Source organism: Asparagus officinalis, chromosome 8, assembly GCF_001876935.1.
Source record: "Asparagus officinalis chromosome 8, Aspof.V1, whole genome shotgun sequence".
Classification (NCBI taxonomy): domain Eukaryota; kingdom Viridiplantae; phylum Streptophyta; class Magnoliopsida; order Asparagales; family Asparagaceae; genus Asparagus; species Asparagus officinalis.
In genome coordinates, this window is record NC_033801.1 from 10261368 (window position 1) to 10283955 (window position 22588).

Here is a 22588-nt window from a genome sequence, read left to right on the forward strand (position 1 = left end):
CCGTTCATCGACAGGCTACAGCGAGCCCGACAAGACCCCTGCCATGCCTCATTTTTAACTTGTTAGCAGGGTAGCTACTTGTGGTAACAAACAAATGAAGGGTTCTATTTGCAAAGTAGAATGATGCTTACTCTTTTGACGATTGAAGGCTTTGGGAGAGGGATGCCATTGGGGTGAGGAGCAGCTGCTGCTGCTGTTGACATTGATGGATGGAGGAAGGTGATCGAAGAAGGAAAAGATAAGGTGGTGATAATTGAAGTGGCAAACTCGTGATTATTTATAGTGTGGATTCCTGTATGATCAGTGGGCCCATTTAGAATGACACGTTTTTGATGATTGGACTCTTCTTCATCCACGTGTGCAATGACGGAGTTTGCGTACCGTTAAAAAGGGTGAATTGCATTAAACCTCGATCGGAGAACTTTCAGCATTTTGCAATAGACCTCCACAAACTTTCAAACTTACAATTACTTTTGGAATGACAGAAAAACCCCAATAGGTTTTCCTGTTTTGCAAATAATCCCTCTGTGTTCGAGCCAAACAGCACCATAAAAAGGGGTTTTGAAAATTATTGAGGAGGTTTTTTCGCAAAAGTTAATGGAGTTTAGTGCGATTTTGAAAGTTATTGGGGATTTACTACAAAACACTGAAAGTTAATGGGGGTTTAGTGTAGTTTACTCTTAAAAATGAGCAGTGATAAGTAGGCTATTTGTTTCTATCAATTTGGTGCGGATTTGGTGTGTAATAATCTGCCCTCAAAAAACTATTTGTTTATATGAATTTTGTGCGATTTTTGCAATTTTATATTGAAAAATAGAATCCACGAGTCAAAAAAAATCTTGTTGGGATTATGATGTTATGAATTGTGATTGTGGGATGGTGGGACAAGAGATGGTGGAACTCCCCATGCTCCCCTCATGCTCGCCCATGCTCCCTCATGCTCACCCATATGTTTTTGTCCCTTCTTCTTTGCTTATAAATAAGAGAGGTGAGGAAGAGAGAAGTTGAGGGGAAGAAAAGAAAAAGTGGTGTGGAGGAAAAGAGAGTGAGTGAGAAGTAAAAGAAAAGAGAGCACTTGTGAGTTGTACAAGTTTGGTATTCTCCTCATAGTGAAACCCTTCTCGCGTAGACGTAGGCAAGTTTGTCGAACCACGTAAATCTCGTATCTTAACTGTGAGTTGGCTATTGCTTGTAGTTTCTCTCGATATTCAGTCCTAGAACTGCTGAGAGGAAGAGTGTATATCCCACTTTGTTGAGATATTTCATTTCTGTTCTTGTTTCCTTTTGTGAAACGAGAATATAGAGGTTGACTTGAGCTTTTGTGAAAACAAAAGTCAGGGTTTTCTCTCGGGTGATATCGCTTCCGCGGCTTGAAGGCGTGACTCTATGCCCAATATGAATAAATGTGATTAGTGAAAATTATGGTTAATTATTTCCATTAGATTGATGATTTCAGTCACATGATTCTCAATAAAAGCCGTGTAACTGAAGAAATATTTGTCTAAATTTTGACCTTGGTACAAATAATCTTCAGTCCTTAACAAATTAACAAAATTTTGACTACAGGGTTTTTCATAAATCCATTAGACGCAATAAAGTATTAAGAGATGCAGTTCATAAACCAGACAGCCCTAAATCCTGAACTGTTGAATTTTCATCTTCCATGTCCCGGCTTATTAAGAACGATTAGCATTATAATTTTTTTAGCCTTTGAATGGCAAGCTCAATTGTTGTATCGCGAGCATCAGTTGGATGCTTAGTTATTATGTCTAAATTTATATTTTATGCTATACTTAGGATGTTTAGTTAGGATGTCCAATATTTTTTAATTTTAATTTTTTATGTGTTAGTTCGAATGCTTAATCAGGTGCTTGGTTTTACCCTTTTAATTTTTAATGGGAACAGCTAAGCTAAAAAAATTAATACTGTGAGCATGAGTAAAGAAGCTAAGCTAGGCACGTGCCATGTTGATCAGGGGTTCGAATCCTCGCTGCTGCATTCAACTGGTCTCCCTTGGTTTAAGGGTGGGGACGGAGACCCAGGGTTTTAATGTTTAGCTAATCAGCCTGGTAGATTAGGGACCCGTTTGAGTTTGTTCTGGTCCACACCCTGAGTGACCACCTACATGGAAATGGGCCCTCTGGTAGCAAGGAGATTGCTCCCTCAGCTGTGGGAGGATCGGGGAAATTCGAACCGTGGTCTCCGCCAGACCCCAAAGGAAAACGCTGAGTGTCTGAGCAGGTTTCCCTTGTCACCAAAAAAAAAAAAAGCTAAGCTAGGATGCCTAATTCTAATTTAATTTTAACATGTAAGCTAGGATGCTGATATTCTGATAGTGGTAGTGAGCGAGTTCTCCTCTTTAGCAATGACTTTTTTCTTTTTCTTTTTCCCCCTTTACTTTCTTTTACATGCGCATTTTAGAACAAAATCTTACAATGATTCACATAGACACTAGTTTTTATTCCCTGCACATGAACATTAATAGTGCTCGTCAATATTATTTGTAATTTATATGCATATTTTCCTCGTATCAACGGTAGGAGCCTCGTAGATTGAGTCATCTTTTTTTTATAGTCTGGTTTTCCATCTTATGCAATTTAAAAGTATGAAACTGAAAATTAGTTATAGGATTAATCATGGATAAAACAATTTTCTCCTTAGCATTTATTTATTATATTCCTCACCAATTCAGTACACTATTTAACTTTACAGACATTGCAATATCAACAATTAAGACATTGCAGAAGCACCGCTATTTTAGCCAACCATGGCTTCCTTGTTCACCTCAGTTGCTTGCATAAAAGTTTAGGGGGAAAATGTTTCAAGGTCCCAAAAAAATAAAAAGATGTGATCAGCCCGCCCCCCCCCCCCCCCCCCCTCTATTATTTTTTGGTGACAAAGCCCCAAAGACATGATTTTATATGTTTCAACCCCTAGTTACATTTCCAATGCATATTTTTTTACAAAACAAAATTACCCTTAAATCATTCCCCAAAAACTGTCTGCTCTCTCCTCTCCTCCTCTTCTCACGCTCAACCAATCCCCTCCTCGCTCCTCCCCGCCGCCACGTCATCAATCACCGTCGGCCAACGGCAACCTCTCCACCGCAACACTCGCGAACGTCGCGGCGATGGCGCCGGTGCCGGTGAGCGTCGCCAAGCAAGCGGAGCTCCTGAAGGCTGACGACAACACGTATTTCAAGAAGGAGCGATTGGGTGTTGCGATTGATGCCTACACCGAGGTTTAAATTGCTATGCCCCCACCCCCCACCCCACCCCCATTTGTTAGGGTTTAAAATTTCTATTGGGTTTTGGTTGGATTGCGCAATTGAGTGACCTGGGTTAGTTTTGTCCTGTCCTAGGGTCAAATGGGTTCCTTGTTATTGTTTTAATTGTTCCCCCTTTTGTTTAGGGTTAAAAGTATATGAATTTGTGTTGGGCATTTTGGCGAACGGTTGGTGGGTTTTGCTTGGATTGGACCGTTTAGGACTTGGGTCAACTTGATTCTTCTTTTGGTCAGATGGGTTTCTTTCCTCTTATTTATTTTGATTGGATGTTTCAAAATTCTTTTGTGTTGTTTGTGGGTTTGTATTTAATCTTACCCCCTCATTTCCATTTCAAATAGGGATTATGCTTATGTTCTTGATTAGGTCATGGAATCTGCACACAAGTCGCTTGGATTGGAAAATGTTATGCTTTTCTAATTTACTTGTTCTGCATCAGGTATGTTCACAACAACATATTCTCATAATATGTACCGCTTTAGTTATATTTTTGACAACCATTTTCATCTTTTGTAGGAGGGACGCAACCAATAAGTTGGAATATGCGAATGAATATTGTTGTTGATGTTGCTAGAGGAGTATCATTCCTACACAGTTGTAGAATGATGGAAACAGAAACATTAAGCAGAGACATTAAATAAGGATGGTGGAATGTTGTTCTAGACATTGATTGATTGAACCAAAACTTGTGTGCATGTATGTATTGTGTATATTAATTTTGTTGTGTAAACAGTTGATATGGATGACAAACAATGTAGCAAGCTTGGCATATTTTTTGTTCTTATTGTATTTTTGGTATTTTTATCACCATATGTTTACGTTTTGTTTTGATACAACATATATTTAACGGGTTCAAATGAAAAGCTACATGTTCACTTGAATGTTAATAGGAAAAGCTAATACTTAACATGTACATTTGACAAGTTAACATATCCAGTTGCAAGTTATCATGTTATAAAGAAAGCTGACATGTAGCATGTTAATAGGAAAAGCTAATACTTAACATGTACTTTCTTCATAACATGTTAACTTTAATCTAAAGATGTTAACTTTCATCCTAATATGTTAACTTTAACTATTACATGTTAACTTTCATCATTATATGTTAACTCTCCTCGTAACATGTTAACTTTCAGCTGAACATGTTAACTTTTATCATAATATGTTAACCTTCACTATTACATGTTAATTTTTACCATAATATGTTAATTTTATTCATAACTTGAATCTCAACTTTTTATTTCAACCTGTTAAATATATGTTGTATCAATAAGAACAATAAAGGTCCATATTGTTACATTGTTTGTCATCCACATCAACTGTTGTTAATATAGAGAGTTCTATTTTTTTTTAAATAGGAAGTTTTAACTGAAATGCAAGTAATTAATAAACTCTTTTTAAAAATTAGCTTTGTGTGATGTTAGTTTTGTGATTTCATATTCCAAAGCATAGACGAATCGTAAATATTAACGTTAACGGTTACATGTTCACTCTTCTTGTTGTGTGTTAAGTATCATAGCTATATGTTAACTTTGACCAAAACATGTTAACTATAATAGTTATATGTTGACTTTTAACTGAACGTGTTAACTTTCCTCCTAGCATGTTAACTTTTCATACTGAATGTTAACTTTCGCTGCTTTATGTTAACTTTCATCCAAACCTGTTAACTTTCACTGCTTTGTGTTAACTCGAGATATTTATGTTTCTGAATTTTTTTATATTGAGTCTAACTTCATTTGATAGTTGTTGCTTCTCAAATAGCCGAAGTAAGTGATTTATTTGCTTAATCATTATATTTACCTATGATGCATCTAAACTTAATAAGCAACTCTTATATGACCCTCCCAGTTAAAAATTTTAGTTTATTTTTGCATTCCTCCAAGTTTGAACATAATCTATTTGAAGGTTATTGTGTACATAATATATTTACAGATTATGTACATAATCTTCAAGTTACGATAACCTATTAAATCTCATAATATGTTAACTTTCATTGTTACATGTTAACTTTCATCATTATATGTTAACTCTCATCGTAACATGTTAACTTTCAGGTGAACATGTTAACTTTCATTACAATATGTTAAATTTTATTGTTACATGTTAACTTTCATATAATATGTTAACTTTCTTCATCTGGAGGTTTTTTTGAACTAAAATTCGATATGTTAACACATTATGAAAGTTAACATGTTACGAAGAAAGTTAACATATTATGGTGAAAGTTAACATGTAATAGTGAATGTTAACATATTATGATGAAAGTTAACATGTTCATCTAAAAGTCAACATATTACGAAGAAAGTTAACATGTAACTGTGAAAGTGTACTCAGACATAATACAAAGTGTACACCCACTTCGTTTGAACTACTGAGCTATATCCTTATCTAATTGGAATCGAATCAAACTTTTCATATAAGTCCAAGTGGGTGTTGACCCACTTCTCTGCTTTATTTTCATTGACTCAGCTCTACTGAGTCTTATTTGGTCCCTTTCACGTGGGTTGATCATAAGGATTTCAACACACGATTAGATATTCAATTCTCCTTGCGAGGTTTAACCCATCCAAATCTCAACACACTATACACGAAAACGTGCCAAGTTACAAAATGAAGGAGATCGACTGATCAAAAGAAAGAGTTCTTCATTAATTGTGAAAAGAGAAGGTTATAACATGGTTACATAACAAAAGAAAAGAAAGAAGAAAGGAGAAACATCAACTAAGGCCCATTTCAATGACTTGGTCCTACACAGTCCTTTTCAAGCTCCTTCTTCAATAATACAAGAGCATTCACCAAAGTATCATATGCAAGATTTAGCTCCTCTAATTCTTTCTTTGTCTCATCTAACTCCTGCATCAAGTTAAAAGTGACGTGTTAAAGATATTCCTTGTATGTTAGCGCCTTATCCATCTGAACTATGGTGTGAGCATGTAAAACATCCAAAAAAGGTGGATGCCATCTTGGAGTGCATGGGGGATGTGAGGATGGAGTGTCATGAGCACCTAAAAGATTGAGAAAAAGATAAGGAAAATATGGGGATGATGAACACTTTGTGTTTTCTTACAGATGAGCTTAATCAATTCATTGAATGATGAAAAGACTATAGTTCTCTTGATGAGCAAAATGTCAGAATACCAACATTCTGACCCCAAAAGTCCTCCATCGTCCCCTTCATTTCTTTGAGTCTTTCAGCTGAAAATATGAAGAAAAAAAAAGAATTAATCAGGACAAAAATCAAATAGGAATCATTAAATCTAGCTCAATGCATTGGAAAAATGATACATTGGGCCCATAACCACCAGGCCTGTGCCATCTTGGAGGATCAAAGTGAATCCCTCTCATTACAGCAATCTCCAATATATCGACATTCTCTAAGCTCATATCAGGCCCTCCAAAGACAGCGGCTAGCACGTCCATATAATTATTAAAATCCAGCGGTGGGTTAGTCTTTGGAGTTTTAGTTGATCCGCTAGCATCAGATTTCTCCGCACTTATCGGGTTCTTGATCATATCGGGGGGATTATCGCAGAAAGATTGAGTCTTTCCGCTTGTATCTTTCTCCTTCTCCTTCTCTTGGAGACTCTGAAGAAGATTAGCTCCTCCACTTGAGATCCGACCGAAACGAGATGGCACTTGTGATCATCGGGAGTTCTTCGTGCTCGAGGAGGCTGAGGAAGAGTAGATCGGCGTCGGCGTCGGCGTCCGTGGAGAAGATGAAGCCACAGAGGAGGGGGAGGAGATTGAGAGGAGGAGGAAAAACCCACATGAGGAGAAGAAGAAGAAGAAGAAGATGATGATGATAAGGGAAGGGGTATTTTGGGGTTTTTTTGGGATGATTTTTTGGGAGAGTGTGAAAAGGGGGCTGCACAAATTGCTTTTGATTTTTGGGGTTAAAAAATAAGGGAAAAAATATGGAGGGTTAGGGCACATCCCTTTTTTTTAGGGCCTAAATACATTTTTCCCAAAGTTTAGTCAACCCTTTATAAATGCCTAGATTTTCTCATATTTTCAGCATCTCAAGGCATTTACGAAGGCCTTGGATGATGTACTTCCTTTAAAAGCCAAAACTTCACCACCTGGCGATATTAGGATACTGACAACTGCATTGATATGACTTGGAAGGAATCGCAGTTAAGATTCTAATGATCATGGGATGGTTACAATTTAACTAAGGATTCTTTTAGGTATTAGTCCCCCAAAGGTTGGAAATTGCATGTTAGTTCATCAAATACTATAGTCTTCTAAATCATCCGTCAGTTAGTTTTTCAGTTAAAAAGCCAATCATGATTTGGTTAACTCTTAATCCAACACCCTCAATTACCAAGTTACCCCTCTTCATAATAAAATATATATATATTTTTAAAAACTTTCCTTTTGATGATTCAAATGATGGAGAGAATTATAACCATTGAAATGTTCAATTTTGGGTTATCGTTTGATATGATCATTGGAGAAGAAAGAGCTCAAGTGGGGTTAGATTGTTCCAACTTCTAAGGCGGATTTTGGTTTAAACTAGTTACGAAACGTGTTCAGGAGTTTAACTGAGGAGTAAAGCAATAATTTTGCCTTCAATAGTTAGATTTCACGGAATATTTTCCTCAAATCTAACAGGAGTCAATCAGAACGATTTTGCAAGACCCTATTGTTGGGGATTCGAAACAATCAATCGGACCCGTGCCCTTCCAGATCTTGTACTAAGAGTTTAGCAAGTAGGAAAATCACCGCAAATAAAAGAAAAATTACTGGAAAGATAAACAAGAAGGAACACACGAGATTTAACGAGGTTCAGCAACGTGCCTACGTCCTCGGGAGCCACACCACACAATTCTTTGATCAATTAAAGAAGACTACAATGCTCACAATTGGCCTCTCTCTCTCTCTAAGATTTCTAATCTCAAAGAGCCATCAAAACCTCTCTTTTTTCGTGTTCAACAAACCCTAGAATAACCCTAAAAACGTATTAGTATATATATATAAACCCAGTCCAAAACACGTGTTTTGACCATTCGTTGAGTCGTTCAAAAAGTTCTATTCATTCAAAACCGTTAAAATTGCGGCGAGCGGATGAAGGGTCAAAACACGACGGGTTCACCCCAAAATTGGTGTGTTTAGGTTTAAGAACGTGTAAATCAAGTTTAATGGAGAGGATCACAAAAAAAAATTATGGAATGATGTGATTTTAGGCAGCGTCCTTAGGTGGGAGCCTAGGGGGTCAAAATATAGAGTGTCGGTCGACCGAACAATGGGTGTCGGTCAACCGGCCAGAATGCAGTTTCCTATAGAGTTCTTGTGCACCTTTTCGGTTGACCGGACCATCTCCTTCGGTCGACCAGCCAGAATGACTTCATGGGCTGTTTTCCTGCAGTCGATTCGGTCGACCGGACCTCCTCCATCGGTTGACCCATAGGGGTTTTTTCTGCTTCTTCGTTGATTCAATTCCAGGTTTGGTCTACACTCTCAAGACTAACAATCTCCCACTTGGAAATCAAACCGCCATCAACGAGCTCTCCCATACTTCTGTCATCTTTGCAAGCATCTTCTCCTACCCGAAAAAATCCATTCTTCAATCATCATCATCTCGGCGATCCCGCTGATCCTCCTAGTATGGCTCCGCCTTCATCTCCTACGCGTGAAGGCCAACTGAAGTTGCACACAACTCTAGTTTGTCGATAGTCACTGCTTTCGTCAACATATCCGTAGGATTTTGACTCCCCAAAATCTTCTCCAATCGTAACTTGTCGTTCTCAATCTGCGATCGTATGAAGTGGTAATGTACGTCGATGTGCTTTGTTCTGACATGATATACTGGATTCTTAGCAAGGTGTATAGCACTCTGGCTATCACAATAAAGAACATCGTTCCCCTGCTTCAAACCCAACTCTTCCCGCCACCCGGTCAACCAAATCATCTCCTTGCTGGCTTCAGTTACTGCGACATATTCTGCCTCAGTCGTGGACAATGTTACTATCGTCTGCAGACGTGAGACCCAGCTCACTGCTGTGGACACTAAAGCATAAACATACCTGTGGTGCTTCGCCTCGTATCATGATCATCGGTGAAATCTGCATCCACGTATCCCCGCAGTACCAACTCATTCCTCCTGAAACACAATGACATATCCATAGTCCCTCTCAAATAACGTAATATCCACTTCACGGCCTCCCAATGCCGCTTCCCTGGATTGCTTGCAAACCTGCTCATAACTCCCACTGCATGGGCGATATCCGGCCTCGTGCAAACCATCGCGTACATAAGGTTACCAATGGCTGATGAATATGACACTCTGGTCATGTGCTCATTCTCTGCATCTGTCTTAGGTGATTGCTCCTTAGATAACTTGAACTGGTTTCTGTTTTCGGTGAAAGTTGCTGTTTTCATTGCTTTTGGAATCTGTTACAACTTCAAGCGTTACAACAAGAATCGATAAAAAGTCGGTCTTTTTATAAGACCTCCTCGTGCAACAAAACAAAGATTACAACTTTATCGAAAATAAACACGAGATCCCGTTTTGGTGCGGTCTCGCTTGCGTGGGTCTTTGGCCTATGACGGGGATGTTGATATCCGTGGACCACCGGGGCAATCAGATCTGGTCCGGATAAATCGGACAGAGCTTCGTCGATCCTCGTGAGATCTAGAAACTTCTGATCCAGAAAAATCGGACAGAGCTTCGTCGATCCGCGTGAGATCTAGAAGCTATAAGCGTCTATCTCGGCTAAATCGAGATATGAGCTCTTCTTAGTATTAACGCCAAGGGCTAATACTAAGGATAGGATAGGGAACGGGTGATGAAGGCTGATGTAGACCTCTCCTCCTCGGTTGAAGCGCACGGGCACTCTTCACTGCAGCAGGGCTTCGCCAAGGCTCTCCAAAAATCCAGCTCCTGAAAAATGAGGTAAGGGGTGGCTATTTATAGCCATAGGGAGTACCTAGGGTGCCTAGACACCCTAGGGTGTCTCAAAAAATCCGAGACACCCCTAGGGGTGTCTCGGAAAATCCGAGACACCCTAGGGTGTCTCGGAAATTCCGAGACACCCTTGGGGTGTCTCGGAAATTCCGAGACACCCCTAGGGGTGTCTCGGAAGTGAGGACACCCCTTGGGGTGTCTCGGAATTTCTGAGACACCCCTTGGGGTGTTTTGGAACTTCTGAGACTCCGTTTGAGGTGTATTTGACTGTTTTCCCCGTAAATTCTTCGTCCGAACTCGGATTTGAGTGATTCCGGGTGCGTTGGATGCTTGACGAAGAGTTCGATCCGCTCTGGTGGTTGGATTATCTGTAGAGTGGTCGAGGCACGAAGGGCGTTATCCTTTTTGTGAATACCGCCGGGTTCCCGATTGGTCCGGGTCTTGGTTGTTCTGAAATCCTATAAGCTCACGTAGCTCGCCGATTTACTTCAGCCGTTCGTCGACGTCAATTGGGCTCCTGTGGCTCGGATAGTGACGTTCATCGTCACTCTTTAACACTGAACGTTCGTCGACGTCAATTGGGCTCCTGTGGCTCGGATAGTGACGTTCATCGTCACTCTTTAACACTGAATAGTTCATGGAGACCTATAGGCAATTTTCGATGCCTACAAATACCCCCTCCAAAGTGTTCCGGACTCGTTTCTTTTATAGAAGAGGCTGGAATACTTTGACGTTCATCGTCACTCTTTAACACTGAACCGTTCGTGGAGACCTATAGGCAATTTTCGATGCCTACAGCTTCCAAGAGGCGTGCCAACGAGCTTAGCATTCTCCATGTTGAACATCTGAAGTACTTTCTCAATGTATTCAGCTTGACTCAACTTCAACGTCTCTTTAGTTTCATCTCTACTGATTCGCATCCCAAAAATTTGCTTTGCTGCACTCAGATCCTTCATAGCAAATTCCTTCGACAATTGCTTTTTTAATTTTTTTTATCTCTTCTAAACACGGTCCTGCAACTAACATGTCATCAACATACAATAATAACACGATATAGCTGGACTCGAATCTCTTTTTTGAAGTAGCAACAATGATCTGAATTGCATCTTCCATAGCCATTGCTCTGCATGAAGTTGTTGAACTTCTTATACCACTGTCTCAGAGCCTGTTTTAAACCATATAAGCTCTTCTTGAGCCTACACATCGTCTCTTCATTTCCTTCCTCAATGAAGCCAGCAGGTTACTTCATGTAGATTTCTTCATCCAAGTCATCATGAAGAAATGCAGTCTTCATATCTAACTACTCAAGGTAGAGATCTTCTGCAGCAACTAAGCTCAACACCACTTTAATGGTTGTAAGCTTCACAACGGGGAAAAATATCTCCGTATAATCCACTCATTCCCGCTGTTGGACCCCCTTCACGACTAATCTGGACTTGTACCTCTTACTTCCATCACTCTTCTGCTTGACCTGATAGACCCATTTGTTATGTAAGGCTTTCTTCTGTGCAGGTAGTTGTGATAACTCTCATGTCTCGTTCGAGTGTAGAGAATCCATCTCTTCTTGCATCGCATGCTCCCACTGCTGAGATTCACTCACTTGCATAGTCTCCTCATAGCACTCTGGTTTACCGCTATCTGTTAAAAGTAAATAATCTAGTGATAAGAGATATCTTAGATTCGGTTTGGGTACCCTGGATGATCTCATAAGCTCCACGCCCTGGGTAGTAGTCTCTGCACCTGGTGTCTCCTCCGTTCTTCGGTCAGAACTAACATTGTTGCCCCCATCTGAAAGTTCATCCAAATTCATATACTCGGATCCACCTGCATCCGTAGTGTTGCTCCCACTTATTTGGCTATCCTTGGCATTGTCTTTGTCATTGTACATTACCTCCTCATTGAATATCACATCTCTGCTCTTGATGATTTTCTTATTCTTCTCATCCCACAGACGATACCCAAACTCATCAATGTTGTATCTAATGAATGTACACTTTTGTGACTTAGCTTCTAGCTTGTCCCTGATATGGTCACTGATATGAACATATGTCACGCGGCCAAATACTCGCAAGTGTGAGAGATTAACATTCTTGTCACTCCAAACCTCTTCTGGAATCCTGAAATCCAATGGAACTGATGGTCCATGATTAATCAAGTAAGTTGTTGTATGCACCGCGTCCGCCCAAAATATCTTAGGTAGACCTGCATGTAAACGCATGCTCCTCGCACGCTCTGTCAATATCCTATTTATCCTCTCTGCAACTTCGTTCTGTTGCGGCGTCCCTGGAGTAATCCTCTCTAAAAAAATCTCATTTAGAGCACAAAACCTATTGAACTCCTCCAGCTTGTATTCTCCATCATTGTCCGATCTCAGACACTTCACCTTGAGATCTGTCTCATTCTCCACTATGGCTTTCCGCTTTCTTTTTTTCTTAAAGATTTCGAACACCTCTGACTTGTGCTTCATGAAGTATACTCACACCTTCCTCGAGTGATCGTCGATAAATGTGACATAGTATGTCGAACCGCCAAGAGAAGACACCCTAGCTGGGCCCCATACATCTGTATGAACAGCTCTAGCTTCTGAGTTTTAGGTGACCTTCCACCCTTCTAAAAGCTGACCCTCTTCTGCTTCCCGTAGATACAGTCTTCACAAACACCAACTTTCACTGAATCGATGCCGGTTAGCTTTCCTTGTGAATGTAAAATCTTCATACCCTTTTCACTCATGTGTCCCAACCTATTGTGTCACAGATCTGCACTCTCCTTGCCAGCTGCAATTGCGAGGGTGTCACTCGCATGTGAAGTGAGGTAGAGAGTTCATGTTTTGTTGCCACGGGCAACCACCATAGTACCGTTGGAGATTTTCCACGAATCCCCTATGAATATTGAAACATAGCCTTCTACTCCAAGCTGGCCAACCGAAACAAGATTCCTCTTCAGCTTTGGTATATGTCTGACATTTTTTAGATTCCACTTAGAGCCCTTCATCTGAATCCGCACGTCGCCTCTTCCAACAATACTACAAGGCTCGTTGTCCCCCAAGTACACTTTCCCAAAGTCCCCTGCTACATAATTCTAAAGAAGTTTTCTATTAGAAGTGGTGTGGAATGAGGCTCCTGAGTCAATAACCCAAGAATTAGAATCACTATCCATAGCAATGATCAAGACATCTTGCAGGATGTGAGCCTCCTGCTCGTTCGCATCCTTCTTTGGCGCTTTGCAGACTGAAGATATATATCCCTCCTGGTCGCAGTTCCAACACTTCTCTTTGATAGGCTTAACCTTCCAGTTCGACCTCTTCTTCTTTGACTTCGACCGATTCCTGTTTTGGTTACCCTTCTTCTGGTTTCGGCCTCTCTGCTCGAGATTTAGGACTGAACCTGAACCTTCTGATTCGGATGATTTCCTTCTAACCTCCTTGGATAGAATCATGCTAACAACCTTGCTCAGCTTCAACTTCTCCTTCCCCGTCGAGTTGCTAATTTCGGTCATGCAACCTGCCCAACTATCCGGTAATTGCGATATAATCAATAGGGCTTGCACTTCGTCATCAAACATGATGTCCACGGATATAAGTTGATCAACAATCGTGTTGAACTTGCTGAGGTGCATCGTGAAGGAGCATCCTTCTGCCATCTTGAGGTTGAAGAGCGTTATGACGAGATGCATCTTGTTTGCGGCTGATGGTTGCTCGTACATCTTCGTGAGCGCTTCCATAAGTCTCACCGCCGTCTTCTTCTTTAATATATTATGGGTGACCGATTTGGCGAGCGACAACCGGATTTTTCCTAAAGCCTTATTATCTAGTATTTCCCACTCCTCGTCTGATTCCTCCTCTTTCTTTCCCTTAGCATTGCCCATCAACGGACGGTAAAGATCCTTCTGGTACAAATAGTCCTCCATTTGTGACTTCCAGTAGGCGAAGTCTGACCTGTCAAACTTCTCGATCTTTGATTTTCTTTCCTCTGCCATAGCTCTCGCACAAATCTTCTGAACGAAGCTCTGATACCAGTTGTTCGGGATTCAAAACAATCAATCGAACTCGTGCCCTTCCAGATCTTGTACTAAGAGTTTAGCAAGTAGGAAAATCACCGCAAATAAAAAAATTACAAGAAAGATAACAAGAAGGAACACACCAGATTTAACGAGGTTCAGCAACGTGCCTACATCCTCGGGAGCCACACCACACAATTCTTTGATTAATTGTAGAAGATTATAATGCTCACAATTGGCCACTCTCTCTCTAAGATTTCTAATCTCAAAGAGCCGTCAAAACCCCTCTTTTTTCGTGTTCAACAAACCCTAGAATAACCCTAAAAACGTATTAGGATATATATATAAACCCAGTCCAAAACAGAATCCCAAATAAATCAGGAAACCAAAATAACTGATTCCGGTCGACCAGACAATGGGTGTCGGTCGACCGGCCAGAACGCAGTTTCCTACAGGGTTCTTGTGCACCTTTTCGGTTGACCGGACCATCTCCTTTGGTCGACCGGATGACCATTCTCGGTCGACCGACATCAAGCTTCAGTCAACCGACCAGAATGACTTCCTGGGTTGTTTTCCTGCAGTCGATTCGGTCGACCGATAGGGGCTTTTTCTGCCTCTTCGTTGATTTGATTCCAGTTTGGTCTACACTCTCAAGACTAATCTTAAGGATAACCCGAGATCAACTGATTATTCAAGATGAAGATCAGTCATCTGAATAATTCATTCTTAATCATGATTAAAAAAGCAGTTATCTGTGTAGGATCTGAGGAAGACTAATCTATCTTTTAGCTAATTATATAATGTTGATATAGAGTTTTTTTGGGGTTATCCATAATTTCAAGCTATAATTTTATTTATATTCCTCTAAGTGAACTTCTAATCATTGATATTTTCTATTTTCCTAGTTCTTATCTTCGTCTTAGACAAACCGATTAAGACTCCTCCTTTTGTCTAACTGTCTTTTTTTATCTGTCAGTATGTATTTGTGTTATTGACCGTCAATGTGAGTTGTAAAAAAAATTATATCTTTTATCAAAAAAAAATTTGATGTTTCGAAAACCCAATTGATAATTATTTAGTAAAGAACAGTTGACCTACTTTCTAATATGCTCGTTTGTTTTGTTTTATTGAACAATTTCGAAAGAAAGGTATCTTTACTCGTGACATGTTCTTCACAATGCCATTAACTGCTGTCATTTTTAAATAGATAAGATTTTTTTAGTACCATTCAATGTTATCATCTAATCCCGTTTGTAGTAAGAGCAAGTGCATCAAGCTCCCAGTTGGGAGTCCTAGTCAGCAAGCTCTCAAGAGCTCTCAAGCATTTTTAAATAAAAAATTATAAAAATAAACCTTGGGAGCACCTCCTTATTTTATGGAGCTCCAACAAGCTCCTAGTTAGGAGCTCCAACAATATCAAAAAAACTCATCTTCTATCAAAAAATCTCACTTCTATTGCAAAGATATAAAGGCCAAATACTTTTTCGTAAAAAAAAAATATTTCTTTAAGGCTTGGGTTTAAAAGTAGGGGGGTTTTTGTAAAAAAAAAAATTTAATGCTTGGGAGCTCCTAAGCGCTCCACAAATTTGTGGAGCGCTTGGGAGCTCCCAAGAGCTCCGGTGGGCCCCACTGGCCACATCAGCCCAGGGAGCCCCTTGGGAGCTTCCTGAGTGTTTGTTGGAGGGGGGTTTAAGAGCTCCCACCGTCATGTAGGCCTTGAGAGCGGCGGTGGGAGCTTGGTGCACTTGCTCTTAGAAAACAACCAAAAAAATTGTGGAGTGGCATACAAGTTATGTAATTACCATTATTTACATATTTTCTACGGGCTATGGCGACATCAATCTGATCTTTAGCTGTTATTTCTCTTTGCTCGTTCAGAAAACTAGCTTGGCCTCATGCTTATGTCAAGTATAGTTGTACTTCACAATTAATTCCTCACCCACTTGTTTGTTCGGTGAACCACAGATTTTTCTTATATATTATTTGCAAATTATTAGAAAATCTTAGATAACCCAATTGCATTTTGTTTCGGATATTTATAGGATTTGATAGAGTCAAGTCAATTATTTACGGTTATAATCATTCTAGAGATTAAGACATCATAGTATAATCTATTAGCAACTATTCCAACATTGTTATCATCTTCATTGCCAAAGTCTTACTACCCACAAGGGATGCAAGTGCTAGCAAACTTCTTTGTTGATTGCCAACTAAAACTATAAAAAGTAAAATTATGTGTGACAGTAATCATACTGCATTCTATTGGGTTGCTTAGCAAACTTTATTTTCTTCTGCAGAGAGAAAAAAGATAAGGCAATTTTCTCTCTCTCTCTCTCTCTCTCTCTCTCTCTCTCTCTCTCTCCCTCTCTCGGATGCTTTTAGTAACTTATGAATGCTAGATATAAGCCGAATTTTTATTTGGGTAGTTCTCAATTTTGATCATGGCTTAGCAAATTGCATCTTCTTGTGATTATGTTTTTATGTTTTTATTGCTTTTGAATCTAGAGACAAAACTGGTAGCTCATTGTGCTGGAGACAAGTTTAGTGTTAAATGAACACCAAAGCTTTATTCACAAATTGGTGAATCACAAAACATCAACGAATTGTTAAACTACTACTTCATAAACATCAGATTTTTATAAGCATCCCTTAGAATGTTTATTGATGCAGTACAATTAATAGCATTGAGGGCTATGCTGATGTGTTAAATGATTAGCTTCACTTTCATGCATTTAGCTTTATATAAGCAAAAGCGAAACCTCTGATGAAATTTCAGCTAACATCGGCTCATCTATGAATTTAGACATTTATTTTACATTTTCAGTATCAGTATCAAATTCAATATCTTTGTTTAAAGTCCCTCTAGCCAAAAACTGGACTCACACAACGATGTCAAATTTTAGAAAATCCATTTTAAATTCATGACCGTCGGGATTTAAATTGGGTTGCTCTGATATCATGTTAAAATCCTTTTAACCGTTACACCAAAATTTTGAGAATTATATTTTTATATTCTGACAATCTTAATATTCACTTCTGATCATGATTCATGGAACATGGCATTTAGAGGATAGACAATGGGTCAATTGCTTTGTTGTGTCCAAGTGGATCAATCTACAGTAGCAATCAAGGAACAATTTGGGAAATTTGATGAAGTTCTTCAGCCAGGATGCCATTGTCTTCCTTGGTTTATTGGTAAGCGAGTAATCGGGCATCTAACTCTTCGAGTGCAACAGCTAGATGTACGTTGTGAGACGAAAACAAAGGTAATTACTTAACCATTGTTGATCACTGCATACTATGATAAATCTATGATATTGTGTAACTTGAGATCTTATATGTCATGAATTTCTCTACTTCTTTGTTCCCAGGACAATGTTTTTGTTAATGTTGTCGCATCCATTCAATACCGAGCTCTGGCTGATAAGGCAAATGATGCATACTATAAGCTGAGCAACACAAGGGCTCAGATTCAAGCCTATGTGTTTGATGGTACAGATTTCATTTTCTACTTCAACTTAATCATAGGATTCCGATGATGCTATTTTTTGCAAGAACTGAGATTGCTTACCTGTAACTATAGTGATCAGAGCAAGCGTTCCAAAGCTGAACCTGGATGATACATTTGAACAGAAGAATGATATTGCTAAAGCTGTCGAAGGGGAGCTCGAGAAGGCTATGTCTGCTTATGGATATGAAATAGTGCAGACCCTCATTGTTGACATCGAGCCAGATGAGCGTGTCAAGAGGGCAATGAACGAAATCAACGCAGGTATAATGATTCAGAACGTGAATTAGGGAATTTGATCACCGTCTGTATTTAACACAATATTTTCCCCAGTATCTGGAAGAGTTACCACAGATTTGTTTTCCAAAATAATTCAAGGCCAGAATACTTTGTATTGATCAGTAGTTGCAGGTCAATAAATCATTTTGAAATTCATAAACACAGAGATAATAAGAGATAGGTTTTCCAGGAATTTACTTCATTTACATTTTAGAAAGGAGAATACTTCTTTTTTATGCACTAGCCTTTATGGATTTCTCCCAATAACTTATAGAGCCTACAAAGAAATGGTTTTCTGCGGTTTTTTGCTGCAATTCGCTACCAGTTGCAGTTAAAACCATCCGACATTGCTATTTTCAAAACATCAACATACACATTCAAATTCTCTGAACTACTTGTAACTTTTTCTCTTGCTTTCAGCTGCAAGGCTAAGGGTAGCTGCAAATGAGAAGGCAGAAGCCGAGAAGATCATGCAGATAAAACGAGCAGAAGGTGAGGCTGAATCCAAGTATCTGTCAGGTCTAGGAATCGCTCGTCAGCGCCGAGCGATCGTAGATGGACTAAGAGAGAGCGTGCTAGGATTCTCCGGCAATGTTCCCGGGACTACAGCTAAAGATGTGATGGACATGGTTTTGGTCACGCAATATTTCGATACTATGAAAGAGATTGGTGCAGCCTCGAAATCCTCTGCTCTGTTTATTCCCCATGGCCCTGGAGCTGTGAGGGATGTTGTAACGCAGATTCGTGATGGACTGCTTCAAGCATCCACTGCTCATTAGTGATTCTCCAAATCGTTTGAAGTTTGTTGTTATGTGCGCATTGAGGTCTGGTGGTGTTTTACCAGGAGTTGCGTGCATATTGAAGTAGGTGTATATATTGGTTTTATGTTGAATAATGTGCGCAAGTTGATGCGTGAATGCAAGCAGTACTTGTGATTGTTTCTTCAATTGTATGTCTATTTTTATTTCTTAGCTTTCTAAGAATGTTGAAACATACTTGTCGATGCGTGCGTTGCTTGCCACTAGAGCTCATCCGGGAAGAGAGAACAATGAAACAGTGAAACCCAAAGGTAGTAAGTTCAAAACAATCGATACTACAGGCAAGTTCAACAATCAATACTACGGGGATCTATGTGCAAGTAACCCAGATGAAATCATTATTCTGAGCAGCAGTAACACAGATTTAGTAACGACTGCATTCAATCATCGCCATTCACAACACAAAGAGGTCCACCATGGAGGGAAAAAACAACAGGCACCACAATTTAGTACAGCCAGAAATGATCACAAGGTTCTGTTCAGCAGTTTGAATCGAGTTTTCAAGAGATAATGAATATTCTGACAGGACATGTTTAAATCTCAGGTCTGATAGCCTAGAAATTATTAATCAAGGCCCACAGTATCAAAATAAGCATATATAAGCTAACAGAGCCATCGAATTCAATACTCAAAAAAAGATGCCCTAAAACTCAAAAACACCTCTCTGACAGGACATGTTTAAATCTCAGGTCTGATAGCCTAGAAATTATTAATCAAGGCCCACAGTATCAAAATAAGCATATATAAGCTAACAGAGCCATCGAATTCAATACTCAAAAAAAGATGCCCTAAAAGTCAAGAGCACTGAGTGCCAAAGGTGAGGGTGTTCTCATTGCTGGAGAAACTATGCGTTAGTTCTGCACCGACTGCAGTGCTGGTTAGTGTGCTGACGGAGTGGTAGTATGAAGCATTCAGGGCGTCTCCCTTGTTGTTCCTAGATTTGAAGTTAAGGAAAAATTGAGTTATTCATGAATCAAAAAAGAAAAGATGAAAATTAAGGAGAGAAGTAAAGAGTTGCAATCACGAATAACTCGTGCAATATGTTTAACCTATCCAGTGACTCCACTTTCTATTATTTTCCTGTTTAGAAGATGGAAAGTGTCCGAAAATTAAATGAAAAGGTAGTCACTGATAGTCACTTTCTCAAAATGTTAAAGAAAGTGGATAGAGTGAATTAGGATTCGGATCCTCTCCACTACAAAAACAAAGTGTAGAGACCAGTGCAATATCACAATTGTTAATTTGTTTAGTGGGAAGTTGTGATTTTATATCAATGTAAATTAGGAAATTGGTTGATGCTATTTTTTGCAAGAACTGAGATTGCTTACCTGTAACTATAGTGATCAGAGCAAGCGTTCCAAAGCTGAACCTGGATGATACATTTGAACAGAAGAATGATATTGCTAAAGCTGTCGAAGGGGAGCTCGAGAAGGCTATGTCTGCTTATGGATATGAAATAGTGCAGACCCTCATTGTTGACATCGAGCCAGATGAGCGTGTCAAGAGGGCAATGAACGAAATCAACGCAGGTATAATGATTCAGAACGTGAATTAGGGAATTTGATCACCGTCTGTATTTAACACAATATTTTCCCCAGTATCTGGAAGAGTTACCACAGATTTGTTTTCCAAAATAATTCAAGGCCAGAATACTTTGTATTGATCAGTAGTTGCAGGTCAATAAATCATTTTGAAATTCATAAACACAGAGATAATAAGAGATAGGTTTTCCAGGAATTTACTTCATTTACATTTTAGAAAGGAGAATACTTCTTTTTTATGCACTAGCCTTTATGGATTTCTCCCAATAACTTATAGAGCCTACAAAGAAATGGTTTTCTGCGGTTTTTTGCTGCAATTCGCTACCAGTTGCAGTTAAAACCATCCGACATTGCTATTTTCAAAACATCAACATACACATTCAAATTCTCTGAACTACTTGTAACTTTTTCTCTTGCTTTCAGCTGCAAGGCTAAGGGTAGCTGCAAATGAGAAGGCAGAAGCCGAGAAGATCATGCAGATAAAACGAGCAGAAGGTGAGGCTGAATCCAAGTATCTGTCAGGTCTAGGAATCGCTCGTCAGCGCCGAGCGATCGTAGATGGACTAAGAGAGAGCGTGCTAGGATTCTCCGGCAATGTTCCCGGGACTACAGCTAAAGATGTGATGGACATGGTTTTGGTCACGCAATATTTCGATACTATGAAAGAGATTGGTGCAGCCTCGAAATCCTCTGCTCTGTTTATTCCCCATGGCCCTGGAGCTGTGAGGGATGTTGTAACGCAGATTCGTGATGGACTGCTTCAAGCATCCACTGCTCATTAGTGATTCTCCAAATCGTTTGAAGTTTGTTGTTATGTGCGCATTGAGGTCTGGTGGTGTTTTACCAGGAGTTGCGTGCATATTGAAGTAGGTGTATATATTGGTTTTATGTTGAATAATGTGCGCAAGTTGATGCGTGAATGCAAGCAGTACTTGTGATTGTTTCTTCAATTGTATGTCTATTTTTATTTCTTAGCTTTCTAAGAATGTTGAAACATACTTGTCGATGCGTGCGTTGCTTGCCACTAGAGCTCATCCGGGAAGAGAGAACAATGAAACAGTGAAACCCAAAGGTAGTAAGTTCAAAACAATCGATACTACAGGCAAGTTCAACAATCAATACTACGGGGATCTATGTGCAAGTAACCCAGATGAAATCATTATTCTGAGCAGCAGTAACACAGATTTAGTAACGACTGCATTCAATCATCGCCATTCACAACACAAAGAGGTCCACCATGGAGGGAAAAAACAACAGGCACCACAATTTAGTACAGCCAGAAATGATCACAAGGTTCTGTTCAGCAGTTTGAATCGAGTTTTCAAGAGATAATGAATATTCTGACAGGACATGTTTAAATCTCAGGTCTGATAGCCTAGAAATTATTAATCAAGGCCCACAGTATCAAAATAAGCATATATAAGCTAACAGAGCCATCGAATTCAATACTCAAAAAAAGATGCCCTAAAACTCAAAAACACCTAATGTACCGCCCACAATGGCTCTGCCCCCCCCCCCCCCACCAAAATTATTTTACCCTTACGACGATCCGAAAATGGCTGTCCTTCCCCATAATAAAACTCCCCCAGGCTTAGAACAACAGATAAGCCCAACCTTAGAGCTCTTCTCAATTGCCTTGGTGTCGACCTCGCCAGAGATGGTGATGAATGACTTGGGTCTCCACTGGTGTTGGATGAGAGCGCTGGCTTTGCCAAAGTTGTTAAAGCGAGCCTTGACCAAAGTTAAAGGGTCAAGAGCATGCTGAGTGCCAAAGGTGAGGGTGTTCTCATTGCTGGAGAAACTATGCGTTAGTTCTGCACCGACTGCAGTGCTGGTTAGTGGGCTGACGGAGTGGTAGTATGAAGCATTCAGGGCGTCTCCCTTGTTGTTCCTAGATTTGAAGTTAAGGAAAAATTGAGTTATTCATGAATCAAAAAAGAAAAGATGAAAATTAAGGAGAGAAGTAAAGAGTTGCAATCACGAATAACTCGTGCAATATGTTTAACCTATCCAGTGACTCCACTTTCTATTATTTTCCTGTTTAGAAGATGGAAAGTGTCCGAAAATTAAATGAAAAGGTAGTCACTGATAGTCACTTTCTCAAAATGTTAAAGAAAGTGGATAGAGTGAATTAGGATTCGGATCCTCTCCACTACAAAAACAAAGTGTAGAGACCAGTGCAATATCACAATTGTTAATTTGTTTAGTGGGAAGTTGTGATTTTATATCAATGTAAATTAGGAAAATAGTGCA

At 39.6% G+C, this 22588-nt stretch overlaps 3 protein-coding genes and 2 long non-coding RNA genes across 5 annotated transcripts in view; 3 read left to right on the forward strand and 2 right to left on the reverse strand.

Annotated features, from left to right (window-relative positions):
- Positions 2898–4125, forward strand: LOC109851208. Its single transcript, XR_002249715.1, has 3 exons — positions 2898–3241; positions 3412–3722; positions 3800–4125. It is a non-coding gene; the product is annotated as an uncharacterized LOC109851208 (long non-coding RNA).
- Positions 5912–7237, reverse strand: LOC109822885. Its single transcript, XR_002242298.1, has 2 exons — positions 6572–7237; positions 5912–6481 (listed from the first exon to the last, which is right to left on the reverse strand). It is a non-coding gene; the product is annotated as an uncharacterized LOC109822885 (long non-coding RNA).
- LOC109820026 (hypersensitive-induced response protein 1-like) lies at positions 16714–18917 on the forward strand. Its single transcript, XM_020386071.1, has 4 exons — positions 16714–17455; positions 17561–17681; positions 17773–17961; positions 18397–18917. Exons 1-4 carry the CDS (start codon positions 17267–17269, stop codon positions 18753–18755), a joined length of 858 nt encoding a protein of 285 aa, XP_020241660.1. The 5' UTR covers positions 16714–17266; the 3' UTR covers positions 18756–18917.
- LOC109820831 (hypersensitive-induced response protein 1-like) lies at positions 18979–21320 on the forward strand. Its single transcript, XM_020387023.1, has 3 exons — positions 18979–19279; positions 20135–20323; positions 20759–21320. The coding sequence occupies exons 1-3, from the start codon at positions 18979–18981 to the stop codon at positions 21115–21117; spliced, it is 849 nt and encodes a 282-aa protein (XP_020242612.1). The 3' UTR covers positions 21118–21320.
- The window catches only part of LOC109820832 (mitochondrial outer membrane protein porin 1-like), a 7594-nt gene continuing 6880 nt past the window's right edge, over positions 21875–22588 (reverse strand). Inside the window, exon 6 of the mRNA XM_020387025.1 lies at positions 21875–22226. Within this exon, the coding sequence (XP_020242614.1) occupies positions 21875–22226 (352 nt within the window). The remainder of the gene's footprint in view (positions 22227–22588) is intronic.

Bases quoted from the DNA above. Each gene is read 5' to 3' on its own strand.
- LOC109820026 (XM_020386071.1), top strand. From the start codon at position 17,267: ATGGGTCAATTGCTTTGTTGTGTCCAAGTGGATCAATCTACAGTAGCA. The intron at 17,456-17,560 runs GTAATTACTTAA...CTTTGTTCCCAG, and splicing joins GTTGTGAGACGAAAACAAAG to GACAATGTTTTTGTTAATGT. The intron at 17,962-18,396 runs GTATAATGATTC...TCTTGCTTTCAG, and splicing joins AATGAACGAAATCAACGCAG to CTGCAAGGCTAAGGGTAGCT.
- LOC109820831 (XM_020387023.1), top strand. From the start codon at position 18,979: ATGCGTGCGTTGCTTGCCACTAGAGCTCATCCGGGAAGAGAGAACAAT. The intron at 19,280-20,134 runs GTTTGAATCGAG...CTGTAACTATAG, and splicing joins TCACAAGGTTCTGTTCAGCA to TGATCAGAGCAAGCGTTCCA. The intron at 20,324-20,758 runs GTATAATGATTC...TCTTGCTTTCAG, and splicing joins AATGAACGAAATCAACGCAG to CTGCAAGGCTAAGGGTAGCT.